General features: G+C 43.3%; 1 protein-coding gene across 1 annotated transcript in view; it reads left to right on the top strand.

Moving 5' to 3' along the window:
• Positions 1 to 14,503, top strand: part of TTC34 (tetratricopeptide repeat domain 34) — a 42,932-nt gene extending 28,429 nt beyond the window's left edge. The window contains exons 6-8 of the mRNA XM_038376918.2: positions 1,457 to 1,727; positions 2,780 to 2,994; positions 13,433 to 14,503. Coding sequence (XP_038232846.1) covers positions 1,457 to 1,727; positions 2,780 to 2,994; positions 13,433 to 13,954 — 1,008 coding nt within the window. The 3' untranslated portion in view covers positions 13,955 to 14,503. The remainder of the gene's footprint in view (positions 1 to 1,456; positions 1,728 to 2,779; positions 2,995 to 13,432) is intronic.
• The last annotated feature ends 1,083 nt before the right edge of the window (positions 14,504 to 15,586 follow it).

Genomic DNA, 15,586 nt, shown 5'->3' with positions numbered 1-15,586 from the left:
TCCAAGTCAGCTGACCTGAGGTGTGAGACTCGGAGCCATAGGTTTTTTTATTTCAGTGTAGACAAACCATTAGTAAGCCTCAGAACAACCCTCTGGGGTAGACAGATATTACTGGTATACCAAAAGGGATAAACTGAGGCACAGAGCAAATAAATGACTTGATAACAATGTTAGATAGTGAGTGATGGCCAAAACTTGAACCCAAATGTCTTAGCTCTCAAGTCCCTTGCATGAATCACCATGCAACATTCCCACCACTCAATGGATGGACCAGTACTGTTATGAAGCACTCCAGATATTCTCTGTTCTGGGACTAACAGAGCTAGGTTACGTTTACAGACAGATTCCATGAATGTGTTAAGGACAACGTACAGGTGATAGGAGAAATACTCCCTCCCAGACCCTATCAAAGGAGACCGTTATGAAGGTAATTTCAAAAAACCTCTTTATGAATGTTAAACAGAATTGATATAGAAAATGTTGTTATTAATTGGCCTTTAAATGCAAAATATTCCAAATAAGAGGCCCCCAGTGGTTGCCTAATGATAGTCCCATGATTGCTTGCTTGCCTGCTTTTCAAGATAGCAGGCACATCACAGTAAGCAATAGGCTTTAATTTTGCCAGTCATATTACATATTGAATGGTTGATTGAAATGGAAGGCATTTGTTTCTTTGGTTTACAAACTAATTTAAAAAGCTGTAATTAAATACCATTTTGGCTTTGGAAAAAAAATTTAAGGGAGAATAAAAGTGACTTGTAATGGTCTTGTTCAATCTAATTAAAACTTTTCAAACAGTGTTTTTCTAATGGACTGCGTGGTGGAGGGACAATCCATTCCAGCCTACCAGAGGAATAAGCTCCTTGCTGCTCATTCCCTTTGTCCTCTACTATATCTCTCCTAGCGGTGGTGGTGGGGGGTGTCTGGTTGGACTCATACGGAGATTTGGGAGACACAGAGAGAGAGAATCTACCAGGACTGGAATTCTAATGAATCCTGGGTCATCAGACACCCCATCTGACTCGCACAGTTATGCTGTATTTCCTCCTCTCTCCTTGTCTACCCAAAGTGTGAGCAAGGTGAAGAAGACCTTTAAAGCTGGTGGGCTTGACTGCCATTGGATCAATGCGCTGACCCATTGAATGGAATTGAACGCCGTGGTGAGGTATTTTAACTGGTTCTTTCACATGCACACACCCTATCAGTAGTTCATCAAATCTGAGAACCCTCCGTGAGGTTAATAATAGTATGATCCCAGTATTGCAGATGGGGAAATTGAGGCCCAATAAGGCTAAGCAGCTTGCCCAAGATCCCACAGTGCACAAGTGTCAGATTTGGGAATAGAAGTCACTAGAGAGTGGCAAATTATTAATACATTATTATATTATTATATTATATTATTTATTTATTTATTTATTTATTTGCTTATTATTATTAGCTCTTGTTTTCCATGTAGGAGGCAGTGCAAGATTTGACTTCAGCCCTCAAAGAGGATGCAGCAGTGGTAATCCCAGAGATCCTATCCTTAAAGCATGAAGCCCAAGTGCTCATCACTCAGTGGCTACTTGACCACTGCAGGACTGTGTTAACCGAACTTGTTGCCGATAAGGACCTTCCAAAGGAAGAGACACTCAAGGATCTCATTGTGATTGGTGGATCTTTAATTAAAATTAACAGCAAGGAAGCAAGATGTCACATCATATATACAGACATCTTAATTGCAGGTGGTAAGTTCTTTTCCTCCTGTACAGTACGTCATTTTAACTGTAAGAGTTCGGTTATTGATACCATGATACTATGCAGCCCTGTGTATCCCCAAAGTACTTTACATACGCTGCATGCAGGACTCACTTTGCCTACTGTGGGGAATGTTGAGATTCCTGGGGGATAGAAGACAGCAAGTGTTAGGCAGCCACACTATACAACCATTTAGAAGAGAAATGTCAGAATTTTTCATCACCCTGGAACAGCAGGTGAATGTAAGGAGGCAGAAGGTGATAACTCAAACTAGAATGGGACTGGACATTGAGACTAACACCCCACCTCTTGGGAAAAGGCTATGAAATCTTCAGTGGTCATGACCTCAGTGTTATGTCTCTTCTAAGAGAGTGTTGGAATGGGAACGGGGCCTATTATCACCATGCAAGGTCATCACCAGTGCTGACCCAGAAGCCATCACCAGCTACACTTCAGATAGGGCCCTTCTTTTGGGACCTCCCAACCTAATTACTGAACAGGCTCACTGGTATTTACTCTTATGGAGGGGCCAGTGGCAGCTCCATAGTTAAAGCTGAGTTGAGTTCTGCACCAAAAGGAGGGATTATGTAGCATCTGACTAGTGCCAGTGTGGTGCTCAGCGCTGAACATAGATGAGACCTGGTCCCTTTCAGTCCCAAAACTTAACTTAACAGGTTAGAGCTGGCATGATCATAGTCAGATCATAGTGAGTCACAGTGAACTGGTTGAGAAAGTCACATTTTTTTATACTGATGAAAACAAAGGAAATGTTTAGAAGACCCAAGTCAATCAGATGTGGTTACAGATTCTCAGTTAGTTGTTCCATAGTAACCAATTAACTTACAAAACAACTCCAAATGCTTAACATCTGTTGCCATAGTCTAAAAGTTGATTATTTGCAAGTAGAAGGTGAAAATGAATACGTTCAGTGCCATCTTAGAACAATAGAGTGATTTGGCTGTAACACATTGTAGATTTCCTTGATGTATCTTTCTGGATTGGGTTTATGATATTTAGTGACTTTATTGGTATTGACCAACAGGGAGGTATGAGGATGCCCTTCTACACCTTCAGGAGTCATTTGGCCAGGCTATAGCCGACAAATCTGCCAACGCTCGACTTGCTGTGCTGCAACTGAAGAGGAGAAACTTGCTGCCGGCTGCTCACTCCTTGAGCTCTTTAGCTGAGAAAGGCCACAGGGAGCTGGGATTCCTCTTGAACTTTTTAGACGCTAAGCAACGACAGAACCTCTCTCAGGTACATCTTTCTTTGAGGCCTCCTCTAAAGCCACAACAAACAAATCTGCTTTGGGAGCCTTGTGCAGCCTGCTAATGACTTGGGAAAGAGACAAAATTAGACTCAGCATGGTGGGTAACATATGGACTTTTTTTGTTAATTAGCACTGGCCCCTGTGATTTGCAGAACTCCAAGCTTGCAGAGGAGTGAGAGGGGGTTAAATAATGGAGGCATGAATAGTTGCCTTCCTTCTCCTCCTCCTTCTTGATTCTGGAGGGGAGATTGAGTCTCAGTTGGAACCCAATGACTGTTTTTATTGCTTGAGTATAATCAGTGATCCTGATTCAGTCTCTACTGAGTCACCAGTGCCACCTCCTACACCATTCCAAGTCACCATCCTTTGAAGTCTCCACTCCAAGTGTTGACCAACCCTGACCCTATTTAGTTCAAATACTATGGTGACAAGGGCCATGTGGGTGGAAGGGTGAAATGGACCAATAGATAGAAATTTAACAAGGCCATTGCCCAAGATATTGCATGCATCAGGGCACCACTTATTCTGAAAAGTGATAAACCAGGAGAAGGTCAGTCTGATGATGAGCAGTGCTAATATTCACTTGAGCATCTGCAATTCCAATTACCCAGAAGCTCTGTGTTCTGAGAATGCTCCCTCCTAATCAGAATCAGTTTGCTTCCTTTTATTCAATTTGTGGACTGTGGTTTGTGTGCACTCTGGTGGGAAGCTATATTGTTATGCTTTCTCCTGGGTTATAAAACAAACAACATGCTGATACTCTAAATGCATCTTGAGAGGAGTACTTGTATGTATTTTACTGAACCAGCAGGAGGACATAAGAAACAAATATTAATTTACCAGTCCCTAGATACGCTCCATTACCATGAAAAAAGCCTCTCTCCTCTGGATCACATGCAATGTTCACTCTGCTGAGGGAAGAGCGAGGAGATATAAGAAGTAATTTGCAACTATCAACAATATAAATAAGATAAATGTGCAATCAAGTGTTTCTGTGGAGACCCAAGAGTAGGTGCCTGTCAGTGAAGATAAGGTTTAGAGCTGAATTCCTCAAGTGGCCAGGTCACTCTGTCTGTATGGGAGTCTTACAGCTACATCCCTGCTCACTGCTTTGAAAGCACAGGAGTTCCTTCAAGTTGCTGTTAAGAAAAATGTACTTTTTGCACCATTTAAACCAGCTTGACATTTGGGGCACTCGGTGATGCTACAGATAATGAAATCTTCAGAAGCGGGAGAGTAGCTTTTTTCTGCCTTTTGTGGGCAGTTTTGGCAAAGGTTTGGAACAAAACCTTTGCCAGTGGCTGATTTAATCTGAAATATTCCTCTCCCCTGCCAGAGATGAGGCAGCTGGGCTGGTTTCAAAGAATCAAGTTGATAGGAGTATTAAAAATAAAACAAGACTCTCTTAATATTTTGTTTATAATATCACGGACAGAGGAACTGGGTGCACATTTGGACCTCAGCCACTTGGAGGTCTTTCCACAGAACACTTGTCTTGACTGCAGAAGGGTTACTTGCTGCAATTATTTTTATCAGTGATTAGCCCAGAATAAAACTTGTGAACTAAGCACCCCCAGATGGTTCAGTGATTGAAATCCCCACTGGGCTGTTTTCCAGGTGTTTTACCTGTAAACCCTTGTTGGGCACACATGGTAATTTAAGTTCCCATGTGTGTAAGGGAGTTCTTGGTAAAAGCACAGAAACTATTGGACACACTTTGTGCTAAAATAAGTAAAAGAGGACCTCAAAGATGAATCAATTAATCCTAATTAAATCCCTGGTGGGGTTGGTTCCATTGTTATCTCCAGTTTATAAAGTGGGAAACTGAAACATAGAACTATTCAGTGAGTCACCCAAGGTCACAAAGGGAATCAGTAGCAGAGCTGGAAATGGAGCTGAGGAGTCCTGATCCCCCAATACCCGCTCTAACTACTCATACTGCACACATTGATTCTAAAGTGTTTGGGACAAAGGGTGCTGTAGAAATATGTCGTCGTTATCCTGGAGTCTGGTCAAACAAGTTAAAAACAAATTAAAAGCTATCTGCATGAGAAAGGGTGGAGAAAAGAGCTCTCCTGACACTTGTTAGAAGAGAAGCCCTTATTAAAAACTTAAAAAGCAAAGTAATTACAAGTAATAAAACCCTCCCACTACAAAGGGTATTTACAGTCAAGGAATCCTGGTGCTGAGGAGTCTGAAAATAGCAGAAAGTTCACTTGTGCCTAAGAGACTGAAAGATTTATTTGACTCCAGAAGGTCAGAGAAAAGGAGCTTGCTGTGTCCGACCCTGCAATTTCTGATGTCAGAGGTTAAAAATTTATTGCTGGTTGCCAGCTGTTGGTTTTTCCCCTGAGCTATTTGCAACTGCATCCCCGCAGAAATACTTTCAGGGCCCAATGGAGCCCCATTGTGAGCTGGTGTGATTCCAGCAACATCTGAAACTGGCCCTCAGCGTTAGGCAGCATGCTGGCCCATTCCACACACTATTGTGTGCAGGAAAATTAAAAATTGGCTTTGAGAGCAGTGCTAGTCATTTAGGAAAACAGAGGTTTTGGTTTGGTTTTCAAAGAAATCTAGGGGATTTAGACACATACGTCCTGTTGAAATTCAAAGCCCCAAACTGCTTTGAAAATCTCTACCAAAGGCCTTAAACTTCTGTCGTCTTTCAGATTGTTATTACCTGCATATGGAGTTGACAATCTGCTCTCACCCTAATTTTTCCTGATGCAAACATTTAAACAGTTGAGGTCATGTTGGTGATGCGAAAAAAGAAAGATGTTTCTTGACTGCAAAGCAACTTGTTGTAAAGCAAAGTTAAGCCTGCTTTCCATGGTGTTTTCTGCACTCCCTTTCTGTAGTTGTTTTATCAGTGTCTTTGTTCAGAAGCAGCTGTACAAACTGGACTGCTAATTAGCGTGTTTTATCTGTACTCTACATTCAAATGGGCCCTCTACCATTCCTTTATAATAAACTAGAGACTAGGCAGCTCGCAAGATCATGATCACCATGTTTATTCCAGTAGTGGAAACAGAATAGTATAATTTAGTTCTCAGAAACTTTTCCTGTGAGTTTGGTTGAGGGGAGTAATCCATAATTTCCCACCAACCAGCTTGTTTACATCCAGCAATGTCAGAGATCCCTGCTTTCTGTCTGAAGGAGTCAAAGCAGAAACTTACTTAACAATCGGAGCTGCCTCTGCTGAATTGAGCTTAACTTGATTCTTGCTCGACAAAGTTCAATGCAAAGTTAGTTAATAAAGATTGGCACTAACTGGAAAAGGTCTTCACGACAGCAACAGAAATGTGCACAGGTGGTTTCTCTGTCACTGAGAAAATACTTATCCTTAAAAGGGTGGAGCATTGTCTATTAAATGTACAAACATGTATTTCAAAGAAATGCCCTGTGCTTTTTTGGGCAATGTGATCTAGCACTCACAGGAAAAATTCTGCCATGTTAGGATGCTCCTGACATAAAGCTGTGGGTTTTTTTGGTTCCTAGTTCTATCTTGACCTCCTTTTAAAATCTGGCAGCTAAGAAAATCCCAATATATTGGATAGTTGCTTTTAAAACAGCTCTAAATATAAATTACATTTGGTGACTTTTAAATTGTATAGGCAAACAGAGGTCTGACGTGTTTTCGGATAAACCACCCGGCACCTTTAGGGCCAGATCCATTGAAGTCAATGGAGTGCCACTGATTTACACCAGCTGAGGATCTGGCCCCGAGTCATGCATTTCTAGGTGCAGGCATGTGAGTCTCAGTGTTGATGAGCATGTTCATAAATAGAATTCCACATTTTTAATGTAGGAATGACTGGCCTTGAGTACTGCCTAGACCATTAGGTGCAGAGAGTTGTTCCATGTCAGGAAAAGTAGTATTTTCAGGCTCTCAGATTTGACCACTGATGTTGATGCATCTTTTAAGTGGGTTCATTGAGTAATAACCAGTTCTAATCCAGCTCGGGCTGGCAACGATTGGAAGTTATGCTCATATAGTGCCCGTGCAGTAACCTGTGTGAGATGAGGCGGTGGGGTTTCAACCCAGTTCCTGGTTAAGCCATATCAGTGTGACATAAAATCACCATCACAACTGGCAGTGTCCTCAAAAAAACCCATGCACTGGGGGTGAAATTCAGAGGGCCAGTACAGAGCTCACAGACTACTGAAGTCCTAAATAAGCCTTCTTAATATGCCCTGTCCTGGCCCTTTCCATAGAAATGAATTTTTGGAGAAAAAAAAATCTACCCTAGAAGTGGGTAAATGTCTGGTGGGAGGCAAGCTTGCTTATGCTGTATCTATACTATGGTTAAGTAGAGGACTCCATTCTCCACAGCTGTTAGTCAAAAGCCTTTCACTGGCACTAGAATTCACACCAAGTAATAAAAAAAAATGCTTAAAGCTGCTGGAAGAGAATAAGGAAGCCCAGCATTTGTTACCTCCTTTTGCCCTAACACCTCAATTCAGGAAAGTACCTAAGCACATGCTTAATTTAGCACCTTGAAACCAATGGGATTTAAGCAGGTACATAAAGTTAAATATGGGCTAAAGTCTTTCCTGCATCGGGCCTAAGACAGGGCCCAGGGCTTCCTGTGACAAGCTGAGCACATCCATCTCCCACAGAAAGATTCTGCAGGTGGAGCCATTGATAGAAATTTCAGAGAAACTCATCAGGAAGCAACCTCACCCAGAGGGGCCACATGTGTTCAGAATGGTCAAAGCCAGCCAACCTTCACCCAGTCTGAAAACAAATGGGTCATTGAAGAAATAATTGTATCATATCAAGAAGCGCTGTGACATAACTTTTGAAATCTTCCATGGTTTGGAAGGTTTGCTCACCAGTCGCACTTGACAAGGCTACATGCTTTCTCCAACTGCCAGCCTTTTGACACGGGCTAAAACATCTGCTTCTATTCATGATGACACGAATGAAACCAGCCATCCAGGGCTTACATGCTCTTAGCTGAGTCTTGCCTAAGACTTAACGTTTGTGATAGTGTTGTTTATAACTTAAGCATTCCCTCTGCTACAGCATTTAAAAGCACTGCTTCATTTATTAGTATTAGCAGTAATGAGAAATGCATAAGAGGCACATAGTTCTAATGGAACTTTCCTTATTGATCTTTCTGAACCTGAAAAATTATTTGGCTCTTTCAGCCTTCTGAGTCATGTTGTTGGGTTGTGGGTTTTTTTGTTTGTTTGTTGTTGTTGTTTCCTTTTGACAAGGGCTCATCGCTAACTTGCATTCAAGAATAATGATTAGCAAAGCCATCAGATGGCTAATTTTCTCTGAAACCAGAATCTTTCATTTTCAGTCTAGCTCCATCTTTGCTATGAAGACCTGGGTGTTTACATAGAGATTCCCCCTTTGTGCTCTTAAAATGGATGCTTCAGAATTATTTGCTACGTTTTGCATCAGGTAGAGCAAGGCAGATAGCTGAATGAAAACAATGAGCCAGCAGAATTGGTACTCTGACAGATATGGCAGTTTCCTGCAATATCCTTGCAAGACCTTATTGTATTAAGTTCCAAAGACTATACTGAAAACAGGACTGACAATTGTGGACTTTTGGGACAATAAGTATTAAGTGGATTTCCTGGGGAATCTCTGGGGAAAGGTGAATGCAAATTCCCCAACTCCAGTTATGCAAAAACCCAGGTGTTTGAAGCTATGCTCTGTGGAGAGAGTCATTGTCTGCTGATTACCTGTTAGAGAAAACCAAGGTCAAAGGCCTGAGCTGTATAAAGAAATGGCTGGATCTGCCCAGTCTTTGATCTGGTTCTGGATTTAAGATGGATGAATTGGTAACTATCGGGAAAACCCAGTTCTGGGTTTTGAGGGACTAAAATCTACCATAACCCCAGGTTGGAGCTGGTGGGTGACCTCTGTTAAGGTTCTAGCATGTGTGTAGGTTCTTTATTATCTTTTATATGCTTTCTCTATGATGCTTTTACCTTCATAATAAATGTGCTTGCTTAGAAGGAGTTGTGTGGTAACTTGTAACTGCGGGTGACACACTGGCCATTGCCCTGGGAGGGAAAGCAAAGTGCAGGTGCTGGCCTTTTCAGGAAGACTGGCTTGTTGAGGATAACAGAGTGCAAGACAGGCAGCTGTGTAGACTTAAAATCCCTGGTCAGGAGGGAGTGTGACGTTGGCATCCACCTAAGAGTGGTGCTGCTGAGAGCTGGATGCCTAAAGGGAGTGCCCTTGATGGACCATGGAGGAGGAGTACAGGTGCAGCTGCCCTGAAACTGTGACACGGACATAATGCGCTGGAACAACTTAAATATCTTTATGCAAACCATCTGAGAGCAGATGAAAACAGCAAAATCCAAACAGTTCTCGGAAGATCTGTTTGTTCTCTGTCTTGTGGGAGCTGTCCCAAAAGTGACTAGGTAAATGTGGCATGATGAGCTTGCACGTTAATCATCTCTCAATAACGTTTTGTGTGTTGAAGGGGTTTCTCACTACCAGACTTAAAAGGCAACCGAGGATCTAAGAGTTAAGGGTCTTTCCGCCTCATGCATCATCACTCATGACAAAGATTCTCCAGATTGGATTTTATCCTCAGTTGAATCTCTGCAACCCCATTATCTTCAATGTGTGAAAGAAGCTAGAATTTGGCCTTCTAGCTGGGCCTCCACCTGCTGAGGGTGTGTGAATCAGATAATAATTCAGCTCATTCTATTGCTGGGCTGGCTCTGCAATGTGAACAGAAGTAAAAAGTAGCACACTTTTTTATTATCCCTAATCTGAGAGCATTCAACTCTGCCTACACCTAGGGCGCAGAGCAATTGACTAAAAGGGAGTAATTTTTATACAGTCATCTTCCAGAGCAGAACCGCACTTTAAACAGAGAGGAGCAAATTGTTTCCATCAAGATAGCTCAGTCTGAGTTTTGTGGGTTTTTTCCTCCATTAAAGGGGTTTCTGGGAATTCTTTCCTGGGTATCTGGCTGGTGAATCTTGCCCATATGCTCAGGGTTTAGCTGATCGCCATATTTGGGGTCAGAAAGGAATTTTCCTCCAGGGCAGATTGGAGAGGCCCTGGAGGTTTTTCACCTTCCTCTGTAGCATGGGGCACGGGTCACTTGCTGGAGGATTCTCTGCTCCTTGAAGTCTTTAAACCACTATTTGAGGACTTCAATAACTCAGACATAGGTGAGAGGTTTTTCGCAGGAGTGGGTGGGTGAGATTCTGTGACCTGCGTTGTGCAGGAGGTCAGACTAGATGATCATAATGGTCCCTTCTGACCTTAATATCTATGAATCTATAAATCATTTCTGCACATAGCAGTTTAAAAAGAGGAAACTGGACTTCAGAAGGAACATACTGAGAAAGAAATAGCAAAAGTACACATCCCCAAAATAGCTCCTGAGTCTGCATTCATTGAAGTCAATGGCAAAGTGCCTATTGATTTTGTTACTACAGAGTCCTACCCATCAGACCCTGGGTAGCAGGGTTCTTGTCCCTGGAGAAAACTTGCAAAATTGCACAATACCAAGCTATGCATGACCCTCTCTGCTCCCACAACCAAACTGATACATAGGCATGTAGCTCACCATTTCACCATTAGAAAGATGTCTCTCAATATATCTTAGTTAGCAGCTTGTGGTCACTACCAGGCCCATAGGCACTGACTCTGAGGGAGCACAGCAGCCCCTCCCCACCTCTCCATCAGTGCCTCCCCCTTTCCCCCAGCACATCCTGCCCACCGCAATCAGCTGTTCCGTGAGGTGCAGGAGGTGCTGGGGGGTGGGAGGAGGAGAGATGGCGGGACGTGCTCAGGGGAGGGGGCAGAATGGGGCAGGAAGAGGCAGGGCGGGGGTGGGCCTTGGGGTAAGGGGTGGGGTGGAATGGAGGCAGGGTCTGGGACGGAGCCAGGGGGACACATTAGAAAGTCGACGCCTATGACCAGGCTAGATTGGATTTGAACTAATAATAGAGTTAGAGATACAAGACTGCATTTCCAGACACTCTTCCATTAATAGTTATCAAATGCCATCGGAAATGTTACCAAAACCCAAAGTAACTAAGCTCATGTTCTTTCCCAAAGAAAAGCATAGGGTTATCAGCAGATGTTTGGAATACAGTCTGTGAAATTCCCTGAATCTCAGGCTAATCTTTTCAGAACTCTCACAGTACAGCCCTCCTGAGAGGTTTTCAGACCCTTTGTGCTGCTACTATAGACAGAGACTCCAGGGAAGTGTCTTCACCAAGGGGCAGGAAGAAAATATCAACTAGGTAATTATCATTGGCAGCTGCGGGTGACAAACAGCTCACAGTAACCGCCAAAAGCTCATCCGAGAATGAAGAGAATAAAGATACTTTCCCGGAAATATTACATGGACACAACCTGTTAGAATCCTTGAAAATCATGCATGATGCCTCTAGTGAACAAAACTGAAGGTATGTCTACACTGCAAAAAATAACCTGGTGGCGGCAAGTCTCAGAGCCTGGGCGAACTGACTCAGGCTCACCAAAAATAGCAGTGAGGATGTTCCCGGTTGGGTTGTAGCCTGGGCTCCGAGACCCACCCCTCTTGCCGGTTCCAGAGCCCAAGCTCCAGCCAAAGTTGGAATGTCTACGCCAGTAATTTTAGCCCCATAGCACAAGCCACATGAGCCTGAGTCAGCTGAGCTGGGCTCTGAGACTTGCTGTCTCAGATGGGAGGGGTTCCACTGTGGACATACCCTGATATTTTAAATAACTTTCTCCAGTGATCAAGAACTGCAAGTTTGGGTACATTTTTACATATTATTGATTAGTCTTTCCGTAGAATCTTTGAAGTTAGAGATTGACAAGACCACTGAGGTCTAATCTAGCCCTTATGAGAAAGTCCGTATAATGAAAAATTATGACTTTTCTGTTGTTTTTTCCCCCCCAGCACTCTATAGACTTTAACGCACACAAAAAAGTCCCCTGCTATTGATTCTATAAAAGCAGTCAAAAACCCCTTGGATAAATTACCATGCTCTGTTCAATTCTATGGTTTACAACAATTTCTATAAATCTAATGTGGTCCTTTTCCATCATAGTCTATACAACTTTGCCATGAGGGACTTTCCAGTGCTTTGTCTGGTTTAGTTTAGTAGGAAAGACATTAAGCACCTTTACAAATATTAATGAACCCCTATACCCATGTGACACTGGTCAGTATTGTTCCTGTTTTACAGATGGGTAAACAAGGCACAGAAAAACAAAGAGTTTTAATAACCTGGATGAAAATAATGCATCATTTAACCTCTTTAGTAACACATGCTCTGTACAGGATTGTTTTAGGGGGGAAACAAGGTGGCTTCCCCCAAGGGCTGGAGGCCAGCGGCCAGCTAATCCTCATCACAGAAGGAAGAGCTTCAGCCCACCTGTGCTTCACCTTGATGGGGCCTGATAGAGGATTAAGGGATTTCCCCTGTAAAGGGCAGCAGGAAGATAGCGGGAGGAGGAGGGCGGTTCAGGAAATTGCAGAAAGGCTCCTGCAGAGAAGATGCTGACAACAGGGGAGATGGAAAGTCAGAGCCAGGAGGCTGAACTCCAGCCTGGAAGTGCCTGGGAGTGACTGTTGATAAGGACCCAGCTCTGGGAAGAAGGGCTCAGGACTCCCACTGGAGGGGATAGAGATGCGGAACTGGGGTTGGGGCCAGGAAGGTCAGTGTGGAAGGACCAAAGAAACGGGACCCCAGGAGAGGAATGTTTAACTTCCCTCTGGACTGAGTTATTAAGGGGCCCTGAAGAGGGGAACAGAGGCAGGGTCCTGCAGAGTGAAGTCTGGCCCCAAGGTTGTTCTGAGCAGGCAGCTGACCCTGTTCCGTAGGGGAATGGCTGCCAAGACCAAAATTCCTTTCACGTTTACATTTGAATATGATTGGGACTTCCACATTGATATTTGAATATGATTATACCCATGTTCTCTCCCAGCCATTGTTCATCTGGTGTTTGCCTTTAAGACCGGCTTGAGTGCTTAGATGAATAGGGATGTAGTTAAGCATGTGCTTAAATACTTTTGTGGATCAGGGCCTTGTGGAGGAGATATGGCTCAAACGACTGTGATGCACAAAGCTAAGGAAGAAGCTAGCAGACTCTAGGCATGCGAGTATTCCCAGTGACTGCGGTGAGATTACTCATAGGCTTAATTCAGGCATTTTGCTGAATCAGAGCTTTAAAGTTAGGGATAGTCTCAAAGAAACTGAGAAATGGGTCAGCACTGAAAGTGCTCAGGAGAAAAGCCTTCGTGCAGAGACTAACTCATGTGTAGAACAGACTCTATCAAAGGCAGTAAGCAGAACTTCAACCATAAACGTATTAGAGAGGGGAAACAACACAGTGTGCAAAGACTAAACAGATGGATGGATGTGTATAGTAGCTGAAATACTACTTGTTTGGCTCATTTTTAAAGGAATAATTACCAGTACTTTCTCTGTCCATAGGTAGCAGCCCAGGAAGGAAATGCATTGATTAAGGACCATCACTATGAGACGGCTCTAAATTATTACTCCCTGGCTATCTTAACAAGCAACAATAATCCACGATACCTTCGGCAACGTGCTGCCTGCCTAATGCACCTGAAGGAATATGGCCAGGCTTTAAAGGATGTGGACAAGGTGATCCAGAAACACGAGTCTCATGGCCTAAGCGCTCAAGTGGAGGATCACTGCTCAAAGGGTCAGATACTCTTATCACTTGCAGAAGCAGAAGCCGCAGTTAAACAGTACATTCAGGCATTGCAACTAGACCAGACCCTGGCCTTGTGCGGTATCACTAATGGCCCCGGTAGGAAAATTTTGGCCCAAACCTTTCACCAAATTGCACAACGTTATTTTGAAATTCCCTGTTATGAAGAAGCCTGGAGAACTGTGGATTACGGTCTCATAATTGACAAAAACAATAATGAACTCAAGAAACTAAAAACAAGAATTAAACGAGAGGCATCTGGGTGCAGCGTTCATTAATCTGTTCGGTTTTGCCCAATGATCCATTGGCTATGGTTTTTGTTTATGTGAGAACAAAGGAGAGGGTTAGAAGTTTACCATATACAGCACCATCCAATTAATGTTCTGAGTATCTTTTGCATGGCACAATATGAACTCTGTACTGTGTACAGCACAATCAAGGGATTCAGAGCAAGTTACAAACATTAGAGCAAAACTGACCAAGAAATTCAAGTAAAGGAAAGATCAAGGAATGCAAACTTCAATATCCAGTATCTTTTTCAATTATTTTTGACACGTTTATTAAATTTAAGATTTTCTTATGGAGCAGGTATTTTCTCTGGACAGTCTGAAGATTAATTCTGGCTAGCACATAGTCTTCTGTCAGATTGAAGGGAAATTCTAAATGGCTGTACAATGTTTGTGAATAATTACTGTATTAATACTATTGACTACTATTCTTTTCTTTACCTGTAATATTCATTAGCTGTCTCAAGAGATCCTGCGCTGTACATGTCAAATGAGGAGGTCAAATGGAAGCATTATGACTGTCGCAGCAAAGAAGACAAGGAGTACCGGTGGCACCTTAGAGACTAACAAATTTATTAGAGCATAAGCTTTCGTGAGCTACAGCTCACTTCATCGGATGCATCCGATGAAGTGAGCTGTAGCTCACGAAAGCTTATGCTCTAATAAATTTGTTAGTCTCTAAGGTGCCACCGGTACTCCTTTTCTTTTTGCGAATACAGACTAACACGGCTGCTACTCTGAAACCAGCAAAGAAGACATTTGCTATGCATTTTATGTTGCTCATTGGTATTCAGTCTTGCCAATATCCCAATCCTGAGATAAGGGGAGCTCCACAGCTGAGTTTGGGGGTGCTCAGTCCCTTTACCGAGCAGACCACAAATGCTTTATAGACACAATTGCTCGTAGGCTAAAGAGACGAGCAGGATTGAAAAATATACCTTATTCATTGGTTCACAGGAAAATCATAGAAAGAGCTCAATATACAGACCGGGGGTGGGCAAACTTTTTGGCCTGAGGGCCACATCTGGAAATTGTATGGCAGGCCATGAATGGTCATGGTTCCGGGTTAATGGGAGCTGCGGGAGCTGCACTTTGGGCTGCACCTCTGGCTGCCCCTACACATAGGAGCCGGAGGGGGCACATGCTGCTGCTTCCGGGAGCTACGCAGAACCATGGCACTTGCGGAGGAGGGAAAGCCCCGGACCCCGCTCCCTGTCGAGAGCTCAAGGGCCAGATTCAAACATCTGAAGGGCCAGATGTGGCCCCCGGACAGTAGTTTGCCCACTCCGATACAGACCCATAGCCTCAGGTTATCCTTATTTAACATTTATACAGTGATATTCCCTAGAGGGCAATCAGGTCAGGGCCATGCTGTGCTAGGGGCTGTACAACTGTATAGCAAATGACAGCCCCTGCATCACAGAACTTGCAATCTAAGAGACAAGACACAACAGACTGATGGAATTCCACTGGACCAAATAGAAAACACAATGCAGAGAATGGTGCATTGGATGGGGAGTGGACCAGACAAAGACCTTTCCAGTCAGCATCCACTTTGCATCTAGAGTGAGTGCACAAAGTGTAGAGCAGTGGCACACGGGGCCCCAGAATGGCAGTGCTTTA

This window comes from Dermochelys coriacea, chromosome 18, assembly GCF_009764565.3.
Source record: "Dermochelys coriacea isolate rDerCor1 chromosome 18, rDerCor1.pri.v4, whole genome shotgun sequence".
Taxonomy (NCBI): Eukaryota; Metazoa; Chordata; order Testudines; family Dermochelyidae; genus Dermochelys; species Dermochelys coriacea.
Note: the sequence above shows the minus strand (reverse complement) of the source record. Positions and strands in the feature narration are given on the sequence as shown.